The following is a 23,789-nucleotide window of genomic DNA, read 5'->3' as shown; positions in this document are numbered from 1 at the left end:
TCAAATATATATGAACACATTAATATTGAATCTTCCTGTATTACTCTTTTTCCCTCCTTAATCTGCCAGCGCTGACATTTCTAATAATAATAAAAAAATAGATACTAATAGATGGATGCAATCAAAGGGGAATTGTGTCACATGTATACGTGAATGTACGTGAGATCACGAATTCATGATATCTTACCTATGCACTTCTAAAAGAAAATACAAGTTTAAATTTATTCATTATTAGCTCCATGACATACTCGATTTCTCTTTTCTTATGATGAATAAACGAAAGTAAATATAGGTAAACAACTTTTAATTAATCAATTTTAAACAACTATAATTAATATTTATTAATTTTATATTTTTGAAAAAATAAAATTTAAATAATTACTAAATAATGGTAATTTAAAACAATCAAGATTACTAATTAATAACAAATTGATTGGTAATTAGCTAGTTGGACGTTGATTACCCAGTAGAATTTCTAAATGAATAGTGTGACACTGTGACTACATGTAGTGTTTACCCTTAAGATGACCTGTAGTGATAAGCGAATACTCTAATTATTACTACTATATTGCGATCCATGATGGATACATCTAATTTATAATAATAAGATAACGTTGCATGCCTAATCAATTATTTTAACAACTGAAAATCCCCAAATGTATGAACCTAAGCTACATTTATGAAGTTTTTTTCATGGAGAACATAATTAAAGAAGAAAAGAAATCTATCTTGCTTTTATTTTAGTTTTGTAATTTTAATTTTTCTGCTCTAATATTTCTATCTTTCGGTCTTCGTATTTATGTCAAAGAAAATATAAAATGGGTAAAGTATTAAATTGGTCTCTTATTTTTACAAATAATTTTGTTTTGGTCTTTAAAGTTTAAAGTGTCTTATTTGAATCAAAAAATTTTATTTAACTTCAATGTAGTCTTACGGTGTGGTCAAAGTTAAATAATTAACGAGCTGTACTACATAACAGCAGTATAATACGGAGAATAAATACAAGTTCCAGAGGCACATAATCAACCGTAGATGTATTAATACATTTATTTATCATTTTTCTTACAATTTAAATAAAATATTTTCTAGAGAACTAAAGAGAATGATAAATAAATGTATTAATACATCCACGATTGATTTTGTGTCTCATTCTCTACATTATCGATCTTGTTCTTGTAGTGCTGTCATGTAGAATATTTCGTTAATTATTTAACTTTAACCTCGTGGTGGAACTACATTGAAACTAAATAAAACTTTTTTAAATTCAAATGAGACATTTTAAACTTTAAGAATCAAAACAAGATTACGCACCAATTTATTATTTTACTCGTATAAAATTAATGCTTTTGTCATTTGTACACTAATTGATTTTTTCCTTTAAGTTTCTCCCCTCCTCCCATAGATAACAACAACATTTTTCGGTGAAATAAATATATTTAGTGATCATCAAAGTCAAAGCCCTCAGTATTGAACAACGACAAAATAAAATAAATAAAAATGAAAATAGCAAAAACTATAAGTGGCGCCATATATACTAACAATACCGTTAATGCAACCCCTTCAGTTTGTTCGTTCTTCATTGATCTCCCGCGCACAATGGAGGCCACCCCAACCAACCTCCTCCTCTTCCTTCTATCATCCCTTCTTTTCATCTCACATGCTCCTCACGTGACACCAGCAACCCCATGCCCCCGGTGCGGCAACGCCACCGTCCCATTCCCACTAAGCACCACCCCGACCTGTGGCGACCCCGCCTACAAGATCCGCTGTACCTCCAACACACTCGTCTTCGACACGCTCAACAACTCCTACCCGATCGAGTCCATAAACCCTCAGTCCCAGCGCCTCGTGATCCGTCCTGCGCCGCTCGTGCCGAACAAGTGCGTCACCACCGATAAGGTTCACCAAGGGATCCAGCTCAACAGCACTCTCCCTTTCAACATCACAAGCTCCAATACCATTGTTTACCTCAACTGCACCCAAACGCTTCTTATGTCGCCGCTTAACTGCTCCTCCTCCAGCCTCTGCCATACCTACATCAACGCCACCGCATCCGCCTCCGTATGTAATAACGGACCGCTCTGTTGCACGTTCCGTGCCGGCGGCTCTAGTAACTCCTACCAGATTCGGGTTAGGGATGTTGGTTGCAGTGCCTATTCGAGTTTTGTGAACTTGAACCCGGTTCTTCCGGTGAACCGCTGGCCCCAACCCGGTTTGGAGATCCAGTGGCTGTCGCCTAGGGAAACGGTTTGCGCGTCGCAGAAGGATTGTGATTCTGCCACGTCGGCGTGTGGACCAGACCCTAGCTCTGGGAGTGGGATTAAGAGGTGCTTCTGCATCAATGATCTTGTGTGGGATCCCATTAATGGGGTCTGCGCAAAAAGTAAGTTGTACTTGTACAGAATCGTTGAACTTTTTTCTTATCATTTTTCTTTTTTCGAATTATTTCTCTTGTAAAAAAAAAATGGAACCGTTGACTAATATGTTGAGTTTGATGTTGACTTGTGCAGAGGTTACTTGTGAGGATCCGAATGGCTGTGGAGGAACCGATAGAACAGCACTAATAGCAGGTATTGATAATTAAAAGTAGAGAAAGCTTAATATGGTTGAAGACTGCACAATTTATTTGCATTGAGATTTTCATACAATAACTGACACATACACACTGTTTAAGGTACTGATATGCACACTAATAACTAACAAAACATATACATTTTAACCATAGAAGATTAACTTAATTATCTGCGGCAGGTTTAACATGCGGGATCGGAGCAGGGCTCATCCTGGCCGCAATCTTTGTCCTGCTCTACAAGCGCCACCGGCGTATTGTGGAAGCGCAAGAGCGCCTAGCCAGAGAGCGCGAAGGCATTCTCAACGCCAGCGGTGGTGGAAGGCCCGCAAAGCTCTTTAGCGGCAAGGAAATCAAGAAGGCCACCAATGACTTCTCACCGGACCGCCTCCTCGGAGCAGGCGGCTACGGGGAGGTCTACAAAGGCACCCTCCAAGACGGCACCGTAGTGGCCGTGAAAATCGCCAAGCTCGGCAACGCCAAAGGAACGGACCAAGTCCTGAACGAGGTCCGCATACTCTGCCAAGTCAACCACCGGAGCCTCGTGGGCCTCCTTGGTTGCTGCGTGGAGCTCCAGCAACCAATCATGGTCTACGAGTTCATAGAAAACGGAACACTCCTCGACCACTTGCAGGGTCAATTAAAAAAGGAACACAGCCTTTTGACATGGAAGCACCGCCTTGGAATCGCGCGTGACACCGCTGAAGGCCTCGCTTACCTTCATTTCATGGCTGTTCCTCCTATTTACCACAGAGACGTCAAGTCCAGCAACATTCTCCTGGATTCCAAGCTTAATGCTAAGGTCTCCGATTTCGGTTTATCTAGGTTGGCCCAAACTGATATGAGCCACATTTCAACCTGTGCTCAGGGTACTCTTGGCTACCTTGATCCTGAATACTATAGGAACTACCAATTGACGGATAAGAGTGATGTTTATAGTTTTGGTGTTGTGCTGCTTGAGCTTCTCACAGCGCAGAAGGCCATAGATTTTAACAGGGATGCGGATGATGTGAACTTGGCTGTTTATGTGCAGAGGATGGTAGAGGAAGAGAGGGTGCTGGAGGTGATTGATCCGGTCTTGAAGAATGGGGCTGGTGCCGTGGAGATTGACACGATGAAGGCGTTGGCGTTTCTTGCGCTTGGATGCTTGGAGGAGCGGAGGCAGAACCGTCCTTCCATGAAGGAGGTGGCAGAGGAGATTGAATATATCATTAGTATTGCCACTGCAAAGGATGTGGAGAATTGAATGTGGTATGTAAGTAAAGTTGTGTTCACTTTCCTTTATTCACTTCATTTATGTCTTGTTTCAGGGTTTTGTTGCTCGTTTCTTAGCTTTTTACTAATTAAATCGAAAGAGGTTGTGTTACAGAAAGAACCATTTGTTAATACATTATTCAATCTTAACCCCTGCTGCTTATAAGGACTAAAGAAATGCTCCGTGTATCATCTTACATTCTATCCATTTGAATGATTATTTCCTTAACATTTGAAGTTTGATATGCTTTACGAAGCCCAGTAGCTCTGTTTTGCACTTTTGCTTCTAGTTTGTAAAATGGACACTCAACTAGGTTTTGCATTATTATTCATCAAAAATGTTATTTGATACTCTGTATTTATATATAAATATATGTATTGTTTAACTCATTTTTAATATGTATTTTTATATTTTAAAATATATTTTATATTAGTAACTCATTTTAGTATACAAATAATATAGTTGATTATTGATGTCTCTAGAAACATTTATTGACTTTTACCTTTATTTTTAGGAGAATTCTATGATGCCTAAAGTATTGGTGCCTAATTTGCTTAAAAAATGAGAAGAAAAAGTGTGGATCTCATTTTTTATATTTATATGATGTTGTGTAAAAATTACTCATGATAGAGTGTTTTGAAATTTAAGATAAAAAAATATAATAAAAAATAATAAATAAATAATTGGAACTGAATAAACAAATAATGAGAGAGTGCTTTGAAGTTTAAGATAATTTATGTAATTTAACTTAAATATATAATTAATAAAAATTTTAATAAAATAAAGTTATTTTAATGTACTATGTTCGACCTTAAATCCTGATCGTTTTATAATTTATAACATCGGCACGGCATTACATCAAGCATTTGTGGAGTCCATTCATACCAGAAGAGAAGGCAGCAAAGTTTGTAATGAATTGGTTACTTAAGTCAAGTCATTCAACTTATGTTGTTTCATTACGAAGATCTAAGAGTTTTTTTCTTGTTGGAAGAAAAGGCAGGCATAAACTATAGTAGGCCAAAGAAAAGAAAAGCATAGACAAAGCATGCGGCACTAAAAATGGCAAGGGTAATGTTAAGGAGACCAAAAAAATAGCTAGAATTTGTCTTATTTAATATTAATAAATTAATTAATGTTAAATAAGACAAATTATAATTTTTTTAGCTGATTTTCTTTAGTTACCAAATATTTTTGAAATAACAAAATGTATGGAATTAATTAAGGTGTGCGCTGGAAAACCAAGCGTCTTATAAATGACAGCTTACCACACGTGCCTAAAAATGGAAGCATCTACATGTGCTTGAAACGTGTTCCTATCTCCTCTGTCCAAATAGTAATTAATCATTAAGTGGCACAAATAATTATGGACTAATAGTAATAATAGCGGACATATGTTTGCATGATTGAAATCTCAAATTTTAGATGAGATGTCTTGGCCGGACGCACAATCTTAAAACTAGTAGTCTACTAGGGCTGTTGCCAAATTAAATGACTCAAATGTGTAAAATGATGACCAGATTTTTTACAAAAGGGAAAGGCTCAAATGACATGAATCCCTTGGAGGTTTTGACTGCAATTTAAAGAAAGATAAAAAGAAACTTTACTCCTTAATCCTTATACACGAAGCTTTGATGTATGTTCTTTGTGTTGCTGATATAACATTACTGATAAAATAACCATGTAATAAAGAAAAGGAAAAAATCATATTTCATGTTTAAATAAGCAAGTTAGTAACCCAAAGTGGAGAAAGGCCTAAAACTAAAAGCTAAGACCTCACCGACGCTGCTCCGCCAAACAAGGCCTTACTAGCTTACCCTCCCTTGAAGGACTAAAAAGGAATAAATCAGTTTAACTGTTAAGTATTCTAGAAAAAGAAAAAAAAAAAAGGTGATATAGTTAATTAAAAACAGAAGATGACGATTGACGAAGAAGACAGGATCCACCAACGCCATCGCAACACAGTGTGTCTAAGGGGTTTGGTTGTTTCAGCCACTTCCACAACCCACTGATTCACCGTCTTCACTCCCTCCATTTTCGCCTTTCGGATCTCTCCGATCTCATTTTATTTTTCTTTCAGGTCAATTCAATTCCACTCTCCCTCTCTCTCTCTCTCTCTCTCTCTCTCTTACTTTTCGCTTGATTCAGGTTAACGTCGAGTTATCGATTTTTCTTGTTCGTATTTTTTTGTTGATATTAGTTTCCTGCATTGATTGATTGAGATGAGGCTATTCTTACAATAACATTGTTTATGTTTGTTCCGATTATGAATTATGCTTTTCATGTTTGAATTCGTGATTGCTCTATATTTCATATTTTTCACGTGGTGTTCGTATTTGTAATGTGGATTTGTTATTCACTTTGTATTTAACAGGGTAAATGAAATTCATTTTGTACTAGTCAGATCTGGTGCTGCTGATGTTACTGTTTCTTAAATTTTCTGTTTTCTTTTAGTTATTGGATTGCTTTATCTGTTTAGTAGATGTCTTTTCGTGTTCTTGGATTTTATGCCTGGTGCATTTGTGATGTAACAGAATAATTCTGACGTAAAAAAGTCCTGATGTGATGTGTTTAGTTGCTCTTTTGAGAAATCTGTGTCCGAAAACAATGTAAAGAAGAAGCCTTTTACCCCATGCCCTGAGCTGAACTGGCCTGACTCAATCTTGTGTTTGATTTATATAATAACCATATTCTTACTAATTTCTTCTTGTTCAAAATTTGTTGGCAAAGTTAGCAGTGTACCAAAATGTGTAATTTGGAACTAGATTATTCCTATGGATTTCTTTCGATAGTAGTCGAACTTAACTCCCTATCTGTAGCATATTTGGTTCTCTAATGCGTAGTTAATGCAATTACTTTAACTCTTTTCCAGTGGACATTTTGTCATTGTGAAAGCTATGTAGGAAATATTTTAGAACTGAAATAAGGAAGCATCCTTGTACTATAAATTAACAGCACAATACTGAATTTTACCTTGTAGTATGGTTACGCTTTAGATACAATGCCATTTAGGAATCAAGCCTCTCCTGAGTTAAACCATTTTTTGTCATTCTCACTGAAAGTTAGTGCCTATGAATAGCTGGATTTTGTCTTTGTTTCCACCTCCAGATAAACCTTCTGCATCACTCTTACTTCCCTTTATACATATATGATTCTTATTAAGACGCATAACCTGATCTTTTTGTTGGTTCTTTTGGATGCGTATTAAATATTTTCAGGTCCTATGTCTTAAGCTTAGTTAACATACTGTTTTTCTCAGTTTTTTTTTTTTTTTTTTAATATCTCAGTCACTATCTTTATGTGTATTTGAGTCACACTCCCAAGAACACCTGCTAGCTGAGGTGCAAATTCTTTTTGTTTTTTTACTTTTGCCAAATGTCTTAAGAAACTTCTTTCTTTACTTGGATGTATATTTATAAGACAGGGCAGAATCTCTCACATTTGAGGTTGTGTTCTCTGTTGACCTTTATTGATCTGATTCTAAATTTAGAATTTGTAGGAATAGCAAAAGGCATATAACAATGAAGGCGCTGATTCTGGTTGGTGGGTTTGGAACAAGGTTGAGGCCATTGACACTCAGTGTTCCCAAGCCTCTTGTTGATTTTGCTAACAAACCCATGATTCTGCATCAGGTAAGGTTTTCTGATTCCTCTTTCTGGAATTCATACCTCAGTTATGCCTGTATGAGTAAATTAGTGATTGGGCTTGTTGAGTAGCACGTGTGCTATCTCTAATGTAGTTTCTTCAAGATATCATGGATATGTCATCTTTTCAGAAGTTTGTATAAATAAGACATTTCTGATTTTTATATTTTGGATACACGAAAGCTATATTATAGCCTGTTAGATGGATGAATGGTCCCTACCTACAATTTTTATCTTATCCAATAACCAACCTCGAGCATGTTTTTAAAATATGTGCATGTGCATGAGCCAAATTTGTATTTATGCATCTCCTTCTTGTATAATTGTCTTAAGAGGGATTAATAGACCATCATAGTGATTTACCTTTTTCATTTTATTTATTTTACAGATTGAAGCCCTTAAGGCTGTTGGAGTCAGTGAAGTGGTACTAGCTATCAATTACCAACCGGAGGTTAGGATTGTAAACCCTCCTTATCACACTATGTGGTCAAGGCTTCCTTTTTTTGTTTCTTTTCTGAATTTGGCAATACTTTTTCTTGTAGGTAATGTTGAATTTCCTGAAGGATTTTGAAGCAAAGCTCGACATCAAAATCACTTGTTCTCAAGAAGCTGAACCAATGGGGACAGCAGGTCCCTTGGCTCTTGCCAGAGATAAGTTGATAGATGAATCGGGAGATCCGTTTTTTGTTCTCAACAGTGATGTTATCAGTGAGTACCCACTTAAAGAAATGATCAAATTCCACAAAGCCCATGGAGGAGAGGCTTCCATAATGGTGACAAAGGTAACCGGATTTAAAAATTTGAAGTATTGGAAACATGCCAGAGTCAATATCATTTTTTAATATATTTTTGTAGGTTGATGAACCATCCAAATATGGTGTGGTTGTGATGGAGGACACCACCGGGCAGGTTGAGAAATTTGTAGAGAAACCAAAGTTGTTTGTTGGTAATAAAATCAATGCCGGAATCTACCTATTGAACCCCTCAGTTTTAAATCGGATTGAACTGAGGCCCACTTCAATTGAGAAACAGGTGTTTCCAAAGATAGCGGAAGAGAAAAAGCTCTATGCAATGGTTCTGCCCGGATTCTGGATGGACATTGGAATGCCAAAGGACTACATTACCGGCCTGAGACTCTATTTGGATTCATTGAGGAAAAAGACTCCTTCTAAGTTGGCCGCTGGTCCCAACATTGTGGGGAATGTCATTGTGGATGAAACTGCCAAAATCGGCGAGGGGTGCCTCATTGGACCTGATGTTGCCATTGGCCCTGGCTGCATTATTGAGTCAGGTGTCAGGCTCTCAAACTGCACAATAATGCGAGGAGTTCGTGTAAGAAATCATGCTTGCATATCAAGCAGCATCGTTGGTTGGCATTGCACTATCGGGCAATGGGCTCGTTTGGAGAACATGACTGTCCTTGGAGAAGATGTCCATGTATGCGATGAAATTTACACCAATGGTTGCCTTATTTTGCCCCACAAGGAGATCAAGTCAAGCCTTGTGACACCAGAGATAGTCATGTGATGTTGATGTCTTTCAAATTTTTCTTCTTTTAAATGAGTGTCAACTAAATTCTTAGCATGTGGCTTGGTGGTAAGTTATTAAGTCTACATTTTGTATTTTGGTTTTATTTGGCATCCATTTGTTTCCCTTCATCACACTTCTTTTCTCTTTACCTGCATTTATACACGTCAGTTTGTCTAGAAAGAGTCAATGCCATGATTAACAAATGTTAAATGGCATAAAGTTAGTCATGCTTCAAAAGTTAAAAGTCATGTAATTTTCACTGTGTATAGAAATTATTTATTTAGTTGTTTCTGAATTCTATCTAAAATCGTTCGTATAATATTATGAGCTAGAAATAGAATCAAATCTAGCTAGAAAACAAAATAATTGATGCGACATTGTCCCGAATGGGAAACACACACTACGATTTATCACCTCTGTATTTCTTACGTTGGGACCAACGTGGCAGAAGGAAAATTTTTTAAAAATTGATTAAATAGAAAAACCATTTATCACTTGGTGCTTTAGATTTTATACAGAACAATTTAGTGTCAAGTATCCGGTCCTTATTTTCCACGTATAAAATATAATATTAAGCTGAGCGTCAAAGACCATTTTTGGTTTGGATTCGTCTTTATGTCTACGATATAAGAAGTTGCTCAACAGCACTGGATTTAAGTATTTAACACAATTTACTCCGATCAATCCATCCCTTCTCTCATGTCCGCTACATGCTTGTAAATCCTAAAAAGCAAAAACTACGTCACACTGGTTCCTCTACAGCCTAGAAGGAAAAATTTTCAAATAGAGCCTACTAAAAAGAACCACAAACAATGTTGATTCTGGTTCCAGGGATGGATTCAGAAATGCCTACCAAGGTAAGCATAAGATTTGTCCAGAAATAAAACCTCCAATTGTCCACCCTGATGCCATCTTGTCAATTAACAGCAACATCTGCGCTCTTGCGATGCAGGGATACCTTCTCCGCAATCGACTGTATTTCTTTCACCCTTTCTTGAACCAACTTCTGCAGTTGCTCTTCTTGATTTGGCTGACTGTCATCCACCTGCACAGCATTATCTTCGTTCACTCCTGATTTGAACATGACAAATGACATCTCCTCTGAAAATTCAGTTGGAACGTCAATGAGTTGCTTCCCAGAAGTGCCAGAATCTTTTCCTAAGATGTCATACTTTACGCGGTTGCAGATAACGCTCAAAAAGTTATCCATGTGCTTTTCAACAGGATTAAGGCCAAGGTAGAGCAAAACCTCCCAACATTGGAGAAACTGCTTCCTGTTAATTTTCAGAGTTTTCCTGGCATACTCAATGGCACTGGGAGGTGGCATTAGTCGTGGACGATTAGTCTTCTTTGATAGTCTTCCTTGCTTTAGCAGTGAAACAGCAGCCTTGACTGACTGCTGGATTGGTTCACAACAAAGCAGGCGTGGTATATCCAAACATGTGCGGATGTGTTGAAGGTTATCTAATGGCTCTTCTATTGTGATGTCAAAGACATTTTCAGATACGGCAACATCATTTAGCACTTCAAGAATATATCGGCCATAGCCTTTGTGCTGGTAATGAGGCAATACAAGTATCTGCCATGCCATCAACAGCGGATATCATATAAACAGTACCAGAAAGAAGTGTTTCAGCATATTATGAAAAAGCATGTTGAAATTGGTTGAGGGTCCAACAGCTATTAGTGAATTTCAAGAACACAACAAACCTGGCTAAGTCGCAATCGAGTACCACCAGGATAGTGGTAAAATCGATAGATAGCAGCAAAACCAATCAACCTACATTGAATCTCTCCCTGTTGATCAGTTTCATTCCGGGTTACAAGATACAATTCCCAGTGTGGATCCGCAACATCAATTGGACTGCTACCTATATGATAAATAAACAGAACTTGTTAAAAACATTTATATGAAAGATGAATATCCCCTATAGACAAGCAATACTATGATATACTAATGGGTGAAAATTACCATCGACAAGAAGAAGCACAAGAGGTATTAGACGACTGTAAAGGTGCCCAGTAGCCATGCTGCCTACCACCATACGAACAACCTACTTCAGGAGATATATATCAAACAACACACAGTTTCAAAATATTACCCTAAATATGCATGTGCATGACTAAGCAACTAAGCTTCTGCCATCAGCATTGACAATATATTAAACCTAAATTTAAATTACAACCTCAACTTTAGATGTCGCTGAATCTGCATCCGTATTAGAATCACTGATCTGCCCATTAAAAACTTTCTGCTGCAAAACCTCGCCACTTGAGATAGTTGTTCTGCAAACCAATAAAATTTAGCAATATCATCCCCAGTAATACAGTTTTAAAATCCATTTTTCAATTAATATATTAAAACATGGAAAGGCTTCAGAGAGAAAATGTGATATTTTAGAGCACAAACAAAGTAATGAACATATATTACCTGATAAAATCCTTATCTGTGATAAAAGTTTGAATGAATTCATCTTTGCTCTCAACAAGAGTCTCAGCAAAAATATTCTGTGAAAAAAAAAAAATAAGCCACACTATAACAGGTAAAAGGTACACAAATAACGGTCTCACAATGGATATTGATGCCAACCTGAAGAGCAACTTTAAGGTCTGTGATCCCCTTGCCTCTCTTGAAAGTTGAAACATTGAATGGTAAATTTACAGAAAGTGTCAAAAACAATTCACAGGAATACAAACAACAGAAAAATTGTAAATTTTAAACCACCGACGAGGTACCATCCATTTTCCCTCAAGAGTCTATGAATTCAGCACTTACATCAGATGAACTTTGGAAGGTAATATCAGCATATGCCCGAAACGATATGCTACTAACCCAGATATTAATCTGCATAAATAATTATAGAACGATAACATCATATACCATGATGAAATGTTCAGAAAAGATTATAAGAACGTTTTACAACAAACATATCTGACCTTTAACCCCTCGTATCCATATATTTTTCCATCATCACCAAAAAAGGCATTCAAATCCACAGGCTCAATGGCCGAACTCTCTGGAGCCAGGAATTCCTCTTTTTTTGACACTGCACATCAATTCATAGAATTCAATCATATGAAGACTGAAAACGGGAAGAAATAATAAACCAAATAAATGCAAGACCGTGTAACAAACCCAAACAACCAAACATTTCATATTTGCAAAGATATATAAAACAAATCAATTGAATAACAAAACCCAGATAAATAAGTGCAGAAACTACACCAACAAAGGCTCCATGCCTCCATCGAACCCACAAATAATGCTTAATTTCATAGTCAGCTTCTTATATACATTAAAATGTCCAACTTGAACAAATAAACAATATAACATATCCCTGGAAACCTATAATGTTAAAAACACCAAACTCACTCTGAAAAAGTGAGAAGCTACTAAACTAGACCCAGAACTAATCTCTTTAAACATTCCCATTTTTCAAAAGGTAAAACCGTTTCGCGTCAGAAAGTGGAGACGGCCAAATCAAAAAGCAGTGAGTACCTAGGAAGATTCTGATGCAATGTTTGGCTTCAACACCGTCGTCTTCGGTGGAGAACCCAACGCGGCGTCGCTTCTTGGGTTCGATGTTGGGATCTGTATTATGCTGCTGCTTCTGCCCCATGTTTCTGAGTTGAGAGAGAAGAGAGAGGGGTTAGGGTTTTGTAGAGCGGGAAATGAATTGGGAGGGGAAATTAATTTGGACCATTTTGTAATTTATTATACAACTCAATCCTCAATAGGTCTAGGACCAAACTTCATGTTTCGGTCATCCCTCCTTTTTTTTGGGTAAGCTTTCATTCTCTCTCCCGCAAAAACTTATAAATAAAATTAAAAAAAAAAAAAAAAACCAAACTGAAATATATATATATATATATATATTTTACCATTATAAAATTCTAATTAGTGCCTTTATTAACAAGATATTCTTTAGTCTTTACACTTCTTACAGTTTCTCAAATTTTCGTTTAGGTTTTTAAGATATCTCCGGTGTATTATCAGCAATGATATAATTCACAATTTTTTTCAATAGTTAATCTATTTTAAATTTGAAGTTTTTTTTTTTTTTGAAAGAAAGAGCTCAACACTCAAGGTGGAGCGTACATAGACTTAGATAAAATAAACGATTAATCAGCTCTTATGTCATCTCCAGCATAGCCATCAATATCATGAGCTAATTTTCACACCATTCCGTAGCACAAAGCACTGATTGTGTCGCACACTCTACAACTCCTGCTGTTTTGTTCTGGAAGATTACATCATTCCTCCGTAGCCAAATATTTTATATAATTGAAAAGAAACCAACTACCCAGTACTTGCGTACCTCCTTTCTCATAGGAATTGATCTCCAACTCTCAAAGTGATCTTTCAAGGTGCCGGGAGCTGTCCATACCTGACCAAATTCCGTGATCAATACACACCACACCTGCCAAGAAAAATCACAAGCAACCAATAGGTGATGAACACTTTCAACTGCTTTTTTTACACAACACGCATATATTCTCATTTGGTTCCAGAATTTCTAACCTACTAAGCCGGTCATTTGTGTTTACCCGGCCAATCAGAGCAAACCAAGTGAACAACTCAATTCTAGGCGGAACTAAACCTCTCCAAATTTCTTTTGTGAACCTGTAACTCAGAATCTCCTCGTCCAGAGTCGCTTCCTGCAAGACCTGCACAAATGAGTTAGTAGTATAAACGCCTTCCTTATCAAATTTCCACACCACTCTGTCTTGCACTTCTGCTATCAGTTTAACAGATTGTAAGGCATGAAGCAACTGGTCCAATGTTTCTGTTTCCCACTGGCGAAGTTCCCACCTCCACTGAAAATGCCAAACACACTCTAACCTATCCCAAAACCCACAATCCCCAATAGGTGATCCTTTTTGGCTTGAAATCAAGAAGAGTCTCATATAAGAGTCCTTCAACTTTCTTATTTGGAGCCACGTATTGAAGGTTGTGGTAGGCTTAGAGAAGGGGGGTTGAATCTATGCCTTCCTTTTAAGTTGCTGTTATGACCCTTTTAAAACAAATTTGTAATTCTGATTCTGTTTGAACTCAGCAGTGGAAATTTATGAGACAATTTATTTTTGTCTCATGATTATCAAAAAACAGAACACAGCAGAGAAAAAAAAAGCTAACACCAGCATATATCCTGGTTCGGTTGCCTTGTGCTATGCAACCTACGTCCAGTCTCCTCCACAACTGTGGAAGAATTTCACTATAGTTAACTGTATTATATACACCAATTTTACAGGATTGACCCAATCCTTTCACACTCAAGTTCTAACCTAACTTGACATTGGCTATGCTAATACCTAACTATTCCTCTTAGTGCTAACCCAACTAAGAAAGAGATACCTTACAAGTACAAGACACAAGACACTTAACCAACCTAAAGAAATCAGAAAATAACTCTAGGCTTTTCTCTCAAGTGTTTTTCTCAGCCTTTTTCCACTCATGGCTTTTTCTTAAGCTTTCTCACACTGCCTTTTCTCACAAGAAATTACAGAAAGATAAACTTAGAAAAGTACATTACAATCAGTAAAACATGAAGGAGATTGATTTCATCAGCAGCCTCTTTGCTATGTGCAAAACCAGATTCGCAAACCTCAGCTTGAGTTCTTCAGTATTGGCCGAATGCTTCTTTGAAAGAAAGCATTATCAAAGTAGAGGAACTTCTTTACAGAATACTGTTTTCACACTCTGGTTTTCTCTCCTTGCTTTCTGAATGAACAGCAAGCTTCTTTTATCTCCTTGCATGTTGCTTGGTTCTTCTTCCAAGGTCAACACCTTGAGCCTTGAGCTTCACCAACCCACTGATTCACTCCTTAATCCTAAGAATAGAAACTTTCCTTCTGATTTCCTCACCTTGACCGAAAGCCATAACACAGCAACCATAGAGATCTTCTCATGGTCAACATGATCTGAACCCTTGAGAACCAACTTGGTCCCCAAGTCTTGTTTAAGACCGTAGATACACAGCAGAGAAGAACATAAATCCTCTTTCCCTTGTATCCCATTTCGGATAGAGCAGAGAGTTGGGAAGAAGAGATGTAACCAAGTTGCATGTATGAGGAAAAGATTTACCTATAACCTAAGCTTGATTTGGTTTGGATTTGTTGAGATGACTTCTGCCTTTCAAGCTTAGTTTCTCTTTCTTGCTTCTTTGGTGACTATCTTGGTGAAGAAGCTCTTTCTCTCTTTCTCTTTCTTACTTTTCTGAAGTTGTGATTTGACTAGGACAAAAGAGAGATAAACGTGCACTTTGAAAGAGAGAAGACTTCAATCTTACAAGAGAAGCTTTGTGGGATGGATACGGGCTTGGATTGGTTTTCCATTAAACAACCCGTTGGTGCCTTGCCTTGCTTCTTTGAAGAAATTTTGCTTGAGATGAATGACTTGGGCTTGTCTTTATTTTCACTTACCATTCAGCCCATTAGCATAAATCTTTTGTTTGATGTTGGGCTGCTGTAACACTTGTTTTTAGCCTGCATCACTTATCAAGAATAATCAAAACTAATTGGGTGATTAGCCCACTAATCAAATGTTTGTCATCATCAATTCTATTAATTAATTTCTTAACTCAACAATCTCCCCCTTGATGACAAACATAATCAAGCAATGATCAAAGGAATTTAAATTTTTAGTAAGGTTAGAAAACTTCCCTTTGATGTTTCTTGCTTTAGTGTTGCTCCCCCTTTCTTTTTTCAAGATTAGCTCCCCCTGAATTTGTGCTTTCCTCTTTGTTCCTATTTTTCTTTGATCTTAAAGAGAGCACAATAAAGAGATAAAATACATTTATCTTGGCTAAGGGATATCAGATAAGCAACATCACATAATCAGCCCAACAACAAGCTAATTACCATCAGCAAACTGATTCAGCATGTGAAATCAAGTATTAATGCAGCAAAGAATATTCAGCATGCAAACTCAAGTATTAATGCACCAAAAATCCCAAAAGAAGTACTAGGATCTATTATCCCATTGCTATTACTCCCCCTTTTGTCATCAAGGGTGGATAATAAGCAAGTTCAACAAAAACAGAGTCTGGCATCCTGCAGAAAAGAGTTAGTCTATAGTGCAAAGTACTGACTAAACTACCAAAGGTGCAGCAATATCTAGAGTTATTATAGTCATCCAAAATGAAACAGTTCAAAAGTAGCTAAAGAAACAGAATTCATGAGACAAAAAGAGAGCAGCAGCAGTTTTTATGAGACAAATCCTAGTCATCAGAACCATTCCCCTCCGAAGCAGCTTCCTCTTCAACATCAGTGGCAATGTCTTCATCATTTTGTAGGTTATCAATGAAAGTCATGAGCACAGCCACCCTATCCCTTGATTTCTTCAGGAAGTTCTCATGCTTGCTAGCAAGCTTCCTTTGTTCCTTGCTCATGGCAATCATGTGATTTGATTGGGAAACAAATTCTTGAGCGACATCCTTGACTACATTCAGCAAAGTAGATTTCTTCCCAGTGGAGATGGAGGTATCCTCAGTGGAAGGAGCAGGAGAATCTTCAGGGACAAAATCATCATCTTCATCATCTAGGACAACTCTTTCAGATCTAGTGGGTCCTTTGTTCTGTTTCACTGAACCACCCCCTTTTAGGTATAAATGTCTATTTTCATAGTTCTCATTGGTCAAGTCAACACCAAAAAACTCAAATATGCAAGTTAGAAACATGCCATAAGGAAGTGCTTTGTCATTTTCACTCCTAACAGAGTCAAACATATATCTAACCATCAAGTATGCAAATGAAATTTCAGTTTTGGTGAGAAGGGCATATAAAACAAGAGTATCAGTGTAGGAAACCCTTTGATATGAGCCGCTTTGAGGCAGAATAATATGATTGACCATTCGGTGCAGTTGAGCACGCTCATATCCTAGGGCTTTATGAGTGGGTGTAATGCCATCAATTAAAGAAACATGTTCACAGATGTGTGCCAATGCATCATGATAAGAAATTCCAACACCTTCATCCCACTTAACCGAGGTGTAAGCACAAGGCCCAACATCAGTATACTTCAAAGCATCACTGATAGTTTCATTATTTAAAACTATGTCTCGGCCCTTTACATATGAGTGAGCAGTGCCTTCATGATAAGTCATGTTTGCATAAAACTCTTTGACCAACAAGGGATAAACAGGCTTTTTGATGTCAAAAAGGTGATTCCAGTCCAGAAAAATCAAGTTATCAACAAATGGAAAACCTTTTCTTTTCAAAGATGGCAAATCAGCGAGAAAAGAGGGACAGAGGGTACGATACTGGATAACCCCTTCAAAAAAATCATTATTCATGGCAGATTTGAATCTATAGGGATTATAGTTCGAGTGAGAGGTCAAATAATGGGCTTTGTGATCAAACGGTCCAATGTCTGGTTCTTTCACATTTTTGAGAGGGACTCGAGTGTTACCTCGTTGAGAGCGCGCAGGAACCGACCTGGATTTGGGTTGCGTTGGTTCGTGAACAGGTTCCTCAGTCGCCGGACGTTTGCCCTTGGAGGAGCTAGGCTTCGCGGAACCAGGTTTTGAGGAGTCTGGCTTGGAAGGTGTGACTTTCGGTGGTGGTGTCGGCTTGGCAGAGGCAGGGTATCTTGGAGTATTTTTGGTCCGAGCCATGGGGTCGCACCGAGGAGGAGAGGTAGGAGGAGAAGGAGATGGGGTAAATGTTCGGTCTTGGGAGCGAGTGGAAGGTTTTGTGGGAAGTTTGTACACCTTTTCACGAGGAGGCCTTTTAGCAATGGTTATCTTCCTCATTTGGCTAGTTTCAGTCTTTTGAGGGAAGAGAAGCAGTAAAGTGAGTGGGAAGTAACCGAAGAGATTGAGGAGAAGTTATGGAGGGAAGAGAGGAAGTGTTGGTAACCGTACCCAAAAAGAAGATTTCCAAAACCATGCAACTGCATCACCATTTGAAAAGACTTGAAAAGACATGACTTCATACAAAAAAGATTTTATTTAAAAAATAAAACAGGAAATTTATTTTAAATTTTGAAAGACAACAAAATTAACCTGAAACACTTTTTGGGCCAAAGAAAAATTAAATCCACTTGAAAACCTTTTGGGCCACAAAACATTAGATGAAAACCTTATAAGAAAACTTAAATACACAGGCCATCAAAAACAACAAACAAAATTGTAACATTCATGTTTGGGCCTCAGAGATGGTTGGACTTAAGGAAACACATTTGAACCACTCATGATCTGAAATTTGAAGTTGGTCCAGATTTATTTTCACTTGAAACAAGCCCAGATCACGCTGATTAAGGGGGAACGCTCTTCTTCTGCCCAGAATTGTCTCATACCTGTTTATGAGACAAAAAGCTCCAGCAAATACATCAGCATTTTTTAAATAAAGAATCATAACTCAAAATTCCTAGACAAGTCCTAAGCATGCAGAATCTGTCCTCAGCTAATGGTTTTGTGAAAATATCTGCTAATTGTTCCTCTGATTTGACAAATTGAATACAAATATCCCCCTTTTGGACATGTTCTCTTATTGAGTGAAATTTCACTTCAATATGCTTAGTCATAGAGTGCAAAACTGGATTTTGAGAAATATTAATGGCACTCATATTATCACACATCAAGGGAATATTTTCAGCATTTAATTTATAATCAGCAAGCTGTGTTTTTAACCATAAAAGCTGAGAACAACAAGAAGAAGCAGCTATATACTCAGCCTCTGCAGTGGATAAAGCCACAGTTGGCTGTTTCTTACTTGACCACACATTTAAGGACTTCCCAAGGAAGCAACATAAACCAGAAGTGCTCCTTCTATCAACTCTATCACCAGCAAAATCTGCATCACAATAACCAACTGCAGAAAAATCATCAATCTTAGGATACCAAAGACCAAAATTGGATGTGCCATGAACATATCTAATGATCCTCTTAACTGCAGAAAGATGTGACTCTTTTAGTTTGGATTGGAACCTAGAACACAATCCAACACTTTGTACAATATCGGGTCTAGAGGAAGTTAAGTACATAAGAGAACCAATCATTTCTCTATACCTAGTCTCATCAACATCTTTCTCAGTTTCTCCCTTATCTAATTTAGAACTAGGATGCATGGGAGTTCCCATGGGTTTGGCATTTTCCATACCAAATTTCTTAACTAATTCCTTGGCATACTTTTCTTGATGAATGAAAATACCTTTTTCAGTTTGTTTAATTTGCAGCCCAAGGAAGAAATTAAGTTCACCCATCATACTCATGTCAAATTCACTTGTCATGAGTTTTTCAAATTCAGAACAAAGGGATTCATTGGCTGATCCAAAAATAATGTCATCAACATATATTTGGACTAGAATAAAAGAATCATTAGAGTTCTTGATGAATAGAGTTGTATCTGTGGTGCCTCTTTAAAAACCATTTTTCAAAAGAAAAGAACTAAGTCTCTCATACCAAGCTCTAGGAGCTTGTCTTAAACCATAGAGAGCTTTAGACAATTTGAAAACATGATCAAAATGCTCTTTATTTTCAAAACCAGGAGGCTGCTCCACATACACTTTTCTATCTATCACTCCATTCAAAAATGCACATTTCACATCCATTTGATATAATTTAAAACCACAAAATGCAGCATAAGCTAAGAGAAGTCTTATGGCTTCCATTCGGGCAACAGGGGCAAAGGATTCATCAAAGTCTATTCCTTCTTCTTGGTCATATCCTTGTGCCACTAGCCTTGCCTTGTTTCTTGCAATGCTACCATCTTCTCCCAACTTGTTCCGAAAAATCCACTTTGTGCCGGTCACTTTCTTTCCACTTGGCCTTGGAACCAAAGTCCATACTTGGTTCTTTTTAAACTCAAGTAGCTCATTTTCCATAGCTTTAACCCACGATGGGTCACTAAGTGCTTCCTTGACGTTTTGAGGCTCTATTTGTGAAAGAAGGGCAATGTTTGATCCTTCATTTGCCTTTCTAGTGGAAGACCTTGTTTGCACACCACAAGAGACATCCCCAATGACAAATTCCTCAGGATAATTCTTCAAGAACCTCCATTCATGAGGTCTGGTGGATTTGGTGGTAGATTCAGTCACCAAGGGATTCTGGGTGCTGCTGTTTCCAGGATTTCCTTCAGATTCATGAGACAAAATGGAATTGTCTCTTGAATTTTCAGCAGTTGCAGTTTCTGGTTCAGTTTGACCAGAATTTCCTTTTTCATTATTTTGAGCAGTTTCATTTTCCTTTTGAGCTTGATTTCCTACATCACAATCTTCCAAAATGCTTTGCACCAAGTTAGTATCACAAAATGTAACATGTATGGACTCTTCAATAATCCTAGCATCTTGATGATAAACCCTATAGGCTTTACTAGTTGTGGAATATCCTACAAACAAACACTCATACGCCTTTGGATCGAACTTACCCAAATTTTCTTTGTTATTCAAAACAAAACATTTGCATCCAAAGACGTGCAAGTAATCTAAATTTGGTGGGTATCCTTTCCAAAGTTCATAAGGGGTTTTCTTCAAAAATTTCCTTATGATTGTTCTATTTAAAATGTGGCAAGCTGTGTTAACTGCTTCAGCCCAAAGGAATTTTGGAACATTACTCTCACAAAGCATAGCTCTTGTCATCTCTTGTATGCTTCTATTTCTTCTTTCCACAACACCATTTTGTTGTGGTGTTCTTGGATAAGAGAAGTTGTGAGATATTCCAAATTCCTCACAAAAGGATTCAAATAAATTATTTTCAAATTCAGTTCCATGATCGCTTCTTATAGAAGAGATTTTCAAATCCTTTTCATTTTGAATTTTCTTGCAAAAAGGTTCAAAGGCCGAAAAGGCTTCATTTTTATGTGCAAGAAATAAAACCCAACCAAACCTAGTGTAGTCATCCACAATTACTAAACCATAATGTTTACCACATAGGCTTTGAGTTCTTGTTGGACCAAATAAATCAATGTGTAGCAACTCAAGTGGTCTTTTAGTAGAGATGTCTTCCTTTGGTTTAAAAGAACTTTTTGTTTGTTTTCCCATTTGGCAAGCATCACAAGTGATGTCTTTGTCAAATTTTATCAAAGGAAGACCTCTTACTAATTCTTTCTTAACAAGTTTGTTTATTTGAAACATACTTGCATGGCCCAATCTCTTGTGCCATAACCACTTTTCAGATTCTTTAGAGTGAAGACAAGCTACATTTTGATCTTTCAGTTCATCAAGAGTAAGTCCATACATATTATTGAAACGCTTGGCAACAAACATCACTTCATTTGTCTTTTCATTAACAACACAGCATTCAAGCCTTTTGAAAATAACTAAATACCCTAAATCACACAGCTGACTTATACTCAAAAGATTGTGCTTTAAACCACATACCAAAAGTACATCATCAATAAAAGTAGATTGCTCATTACCTACTTTTCCAACAGCAATGATTTTACCTTTACCATCATCTCCAAAGGTCACAAAACCTCCATCATACTTATTTAGTTTGATGAAGTAGGTTGACCTTCCAGTCATGTGCCTTGAACATCCACTATCCATGTACCACATGTCCTTTTTGTTCTTGGATGCTAGGCAAATCTGCATGATGAGTTTCAAGTAGCCTTAGGTATCCAAATTAATTTGGATCCTTTGAAGTTAATCCATCTTGGTTGCCCAAGTGCATTGAAATCACAAACAACATTGTAGACTTTGTTTCCTACAACTCTCTTTTCAATGAAGCATTGTTCATATGAGTGACCAACTTTCTTGCAATTAACACAATGATTTTCTGATGTGTGTCGCTGAAATTTAGGTGAGTTAAATTGCTTGAAGTGATTAAATGGTTGAAATTTTCTGGTTTTTGGAGGAGACGCATTTCCTTTAACAAACTGATTTTTGTTATAATTGTTCCTCTTTGCAAAAATGTTTTCACCTGAATTTTTAAAACTCTTTGGATTTTTCGAAAATGAGGTTTTGTTATAGAAAAATGGTTTCTTGAAAGCAGCCTCATTTTTCGAAATATAACCCAAACCTGGCCGGTTTGAACTTAGATCAGTTCTTGGTGAAGGCTTAGTTTCACTTGTGTATACTTCATCAAATTTTTCTTCAAAAGTTGAAGCATATCCAATACCCGATTTGTTTGGTATAGGTTTGGTATTTGATGAAGAAGCCACAAATTTTATAGAGGAAGTGTTGGAAATAGCATCTTCCTTGGTTATGTAGCCTAAACCAGATTTTTCAAACAATGGTCTTTGACTTGCAAGTAATTTGTCCAAGTTACTAGAACCTTGAGCAAATTTTGCTAAGTCACTATTCAGCCTTTTAATCATATCATTTAATCTTTCATTTTCAGCAATTAACTCATGAGAAGGATCCATAATGTGCTTTCCTTTTAATTTTTCAAGTTCAGATTTTAGAAATCTGTTTTCTTCAATGATGTCCAAAGCACATTCAGTTTCCTTCACCTTTTCTTTTAAAAAATCATTTTCAGCTCTTAACACATCTCTTTCAGATCTACATTCATTGTATTTATCAAGCAGTTTTGATGTGTTTAAAGTGAGATCATCAATAATAGCATGCAAGTCCTCAATGGTCAAATCATAATAGTTTACCTCATCAAGATTGTTGTTTCCAGCCATGAAGCAGTCTTTGTCATCTCCTTCAGATTCTTCTTCTTCATTTGAGTCATTCTCAAGATCCTCCCAAGCTGCCATGAGTACTCTCTTCCTTTCCTTCTTGCCTTTGTCCTCCTTCTTGAGCTTTGGACAGTTTAGCTTGAAATGTCCAGCCTCCTTGCAGTGATGGCACGTCACCTTGCTCAAGTCGATCTTGTGTTCCTTTGAACTTGAACCCTTGTAAAACCCTTGTTCTTCATCATCCTTCTAAATCTCCTAGCAAAAAACAAAAGCTCGTCATCTGAAATACCATCACTAGACTCACTCTCTTTTGGTTCTATTTGTGACTTGAGGGCTATTCCCTTTTTCTTTGAGTTTGTGTTTGTGTGTGTGACTTCATAGGCAAGGAGTTTTCCTCTCAGCTCATCATAGGTTATGGGACTTAGGTTGTTACTTTCGGTTAGGACAGTGGCAGTGGTTTCCCATTCTTTTGTGAGGCTTCTAAGGAGTTTTCTCACCAAGGTTTGTTCTGCATAGTTTGTACCCATAGCATCAAGGTTGTTAATTATGATTGAGAATCTCTCAAACGCTTCATCAATGCTTTCTCCATCCTTCATGCTAAACATCTCGTACTCTTTTCGCAGCATATCAATCCTCGTTTCTTTGACTTGTTTAGTGCCTTCGTGTGTAACCTGGAGTTTTTCCCAGATTTCTTTGGCTGTCTTGCATCTAGACACCTTCCAGTACTCTTCAAAGCTGATAGCACAGTGAAGAAGGTTGATTGCTTTGGCATTCAGCTCTATCTTCTTCTTATCATCTTCATTCCATTCAGCTTCTTCTTTTGGAGTCACCACTCCATCAGCACTTGTTTTTGTTGGGATCTTGGGACCGTTCACAACAATCTTCCATATGTTGTAGTCAATGGATTGGATGAAAATCCTTATCCTTTCTTTCCAGTAAGAGTAGTTCTTCCCGTTGAAGAAAGGTGGCCGGTTGTTTGACTGGCCTTCAGTGAGAGTGTAGCCAACTGTGGTTGTGCCCAGGTTGTTTGCCATTGGATCTTTGCTCCAAGTGGTTAAGCTTGATTCTTGAGACCTTAGCTCTGATACCAATTGAAGGTTGTGGTAGGCTTAGAGAAGGGGGTTGAATCTATGCCTTCCTTTTAAGTTGCTGTTATGACCCTTTTAAAACAAATTTACAATTCTGATTCTGTTTGAACTCAGCAGTGGAAATTTATGAGACAATTTATTTT

General features: G+C 37.2%; 3 protein-coding genes and 1 pseudogene across 5 annotated transcripts; 2 read left to right on the top strand and 2 right to left on the bottom strand.

Moving 5' to 3' along the window:
- The first annotated feature begins 1,526 nt into the window (after window positions 1-1,526).
- LOC107631300 (wall-associated receptor kinase-like 20) lies at window positions 1,527-4,066 on the top strand. Its single transcript, XM_016334703.3, has 3 exons — window positions 1,527-2,383; window positions 2,511-2,570; window positions 2,752-4,066. The coding sequence occupies exons 1-3, from the start codon at window positions 1,597-1,599 to the stop codon at window positions 3,813-3,815; spliced, it is 1,911 nt and encodes a 636-aa protein (XP_016190189.1). The 5' UTR covers window positions 1,527-1,596; the 3' UTR covers window positions 3,816-4,066.
- Window positions 4,067-5,561: 1,495 nt separating this feature from the next.
- On the top strand, window positions 5,562-9,302 carry LOC107631301 (mannose-1-phosphate guanylyltransferase 1). Of its 3 annotated transcripts, none has more exons than XM_016334704.3 (5): window positions 5,562-5,901; window positions 7,312-7,453; window positions 7,854-7,916; window positions 8,008-8,247; window positions 8,321-9,302. In XM_016334704.3, exons 2-5 carry the CDS (start codon window positions 7,343-7,345, stop codon window positions 8,990-8,992), a joined length of 1,086 nt encoding a protein of 361 aa, XP_016190190.1. In that variant the 5' UTR covers window positions 5,562-5,901; window positions 7,312-7,342; the 3' UTR covers window positions 8,993-9,302. The 3 variants fall into 3 exon arrangements, with proteins under 3 accessions (XP_016190190.1, XP_088364343.1, XP_088364342.1); XM_088508217.1 differs by having other exon boundaries at window positions 5,566-5,901; window positions 7,327-7,453; XM_088508216.1 differs by having other exon boundaries at window positions 5,567-5,901; window positions 7,321-7,453.
- Window positions 9,303-9,589: 287 nt separating this feature from the next.
- On the bottom strand, window positions 9,590-12,821 carry HAG2 (histone acetyltransferase of the GNAT family 2). Its single transcript, XM_016334705.3, has 9 exons — window positions 12,495-12,821; window positions 11,933-12,042; window positions 11,772-11,840; window positions 11,586-11,624; window positions 11,427-11,503; window positions 11,182-11,281; window positions 10,968-11,049; window positions 10,706-10,866; window positions 9,590-10,574 (listed from the first exon to the last, which is right to left on the bottom strand). Exons 1-9 carry the CDS (start codon window positions 12,613-12,615, stop codon window positions 9,912-9,914), a joined length of 1,422 nt encoding a protein of 473 aa, XP_016190191.1. The 5' UTR covers window positions 12,616-12,821; the 3' UTR covers window positions 9,590-9,911.
- A 3,394-nt stretch (window positions 12,822-16,215) lies between these two features.
- Window positions 16,216-17,922, bottom strand: LOC148572520 (uncharacterized; annotated as a pseudogene).
- Between the last annotated feature and the right edge of the window lie 5,867 nt (window positions 17,923-23,789).

The sequence above is a fragment of the Arachis ipaensis genome, chromosome B3 (genome assembly GCF_059453495.1).
Source record: "Arachis ipaensis isolate K30076 ecotype BB chromosome B3, ASM5945349v1, whole genome shotgun sequence".
Lineage (NCBI taxonomy): Eukaryota > Viridiplantae > Streptophyta > Magnoliopsida > Fabales > Fabaceae > Arachis > Arachis ipaensis.
The sequence above is the reverse complement of the archived record's forward strand: the minus strand, read 5'-3'. Positions and strand labels throughout refer to the sequence as shown.

Coding starts and splice junctions, on each gene's coding strand:
- LOC107631300 (XM_016334703.3), top strand. CDS start 1,597: ATGGAGGCCACCCCAACCAACCTCCTCCTCTTCCTTCTATCATCCCTT. Junction 2,384..2,510: donor TAATGGGGTCTGCGCAAAAA/GTAAGTTGTACT, acceptor TGACTTGTGCAG/AGGTTACTTGTGAGGATCCG. Junction 2,571..2,751: donor TAGAACAGCACTAATAGCAG/GTATTGATAATT, acceptor TATCTGCGGCAG/GTTTAACATGCGGGATCGGA.
- LOC107631301 (XM_016334704.3), top strand. CDS start 7,343: ATGAAGGCGCTGATTCTGGTTGGTGGGTTTGGAACAAGGTTGAGGCCA. Junction 7,454..7,853: donor AACCCATGATTCTGCATCAG/GTAAGGTTTTCT, acceptor TTTATTTTACAG/ATTGAAGCCCTTAAGGCTGT. Junction 7,917..8,007: donor CTATCAATTACCAACCGGAG/GTTAGGATTGTA, acceptor TTTTTCTTGTAG/GTAATGTTGAATTTCCTGAA.
- HAG2 (XM_016334705.3), bottom strand. CDS start 12,615: ATGGGGCAGAAGCAGCAGCATAATACAGATCCCAACATCGAACCCAAG. Junction 11,625..11,771: donor CCTTCCAAAGTTCATCTGAT/GTAAGTGCTGAA, acceptor TCAACTTTCAAG/AGAGGCAAGGGGATCACAGA. Junction 11,050..11,181: donor CAGCGACATCTAAAGTTGAG/GTTGTAATTTAA, acceptor CTCCTGAAGTAG/GTTGTTCGTATGGTGGTAGG.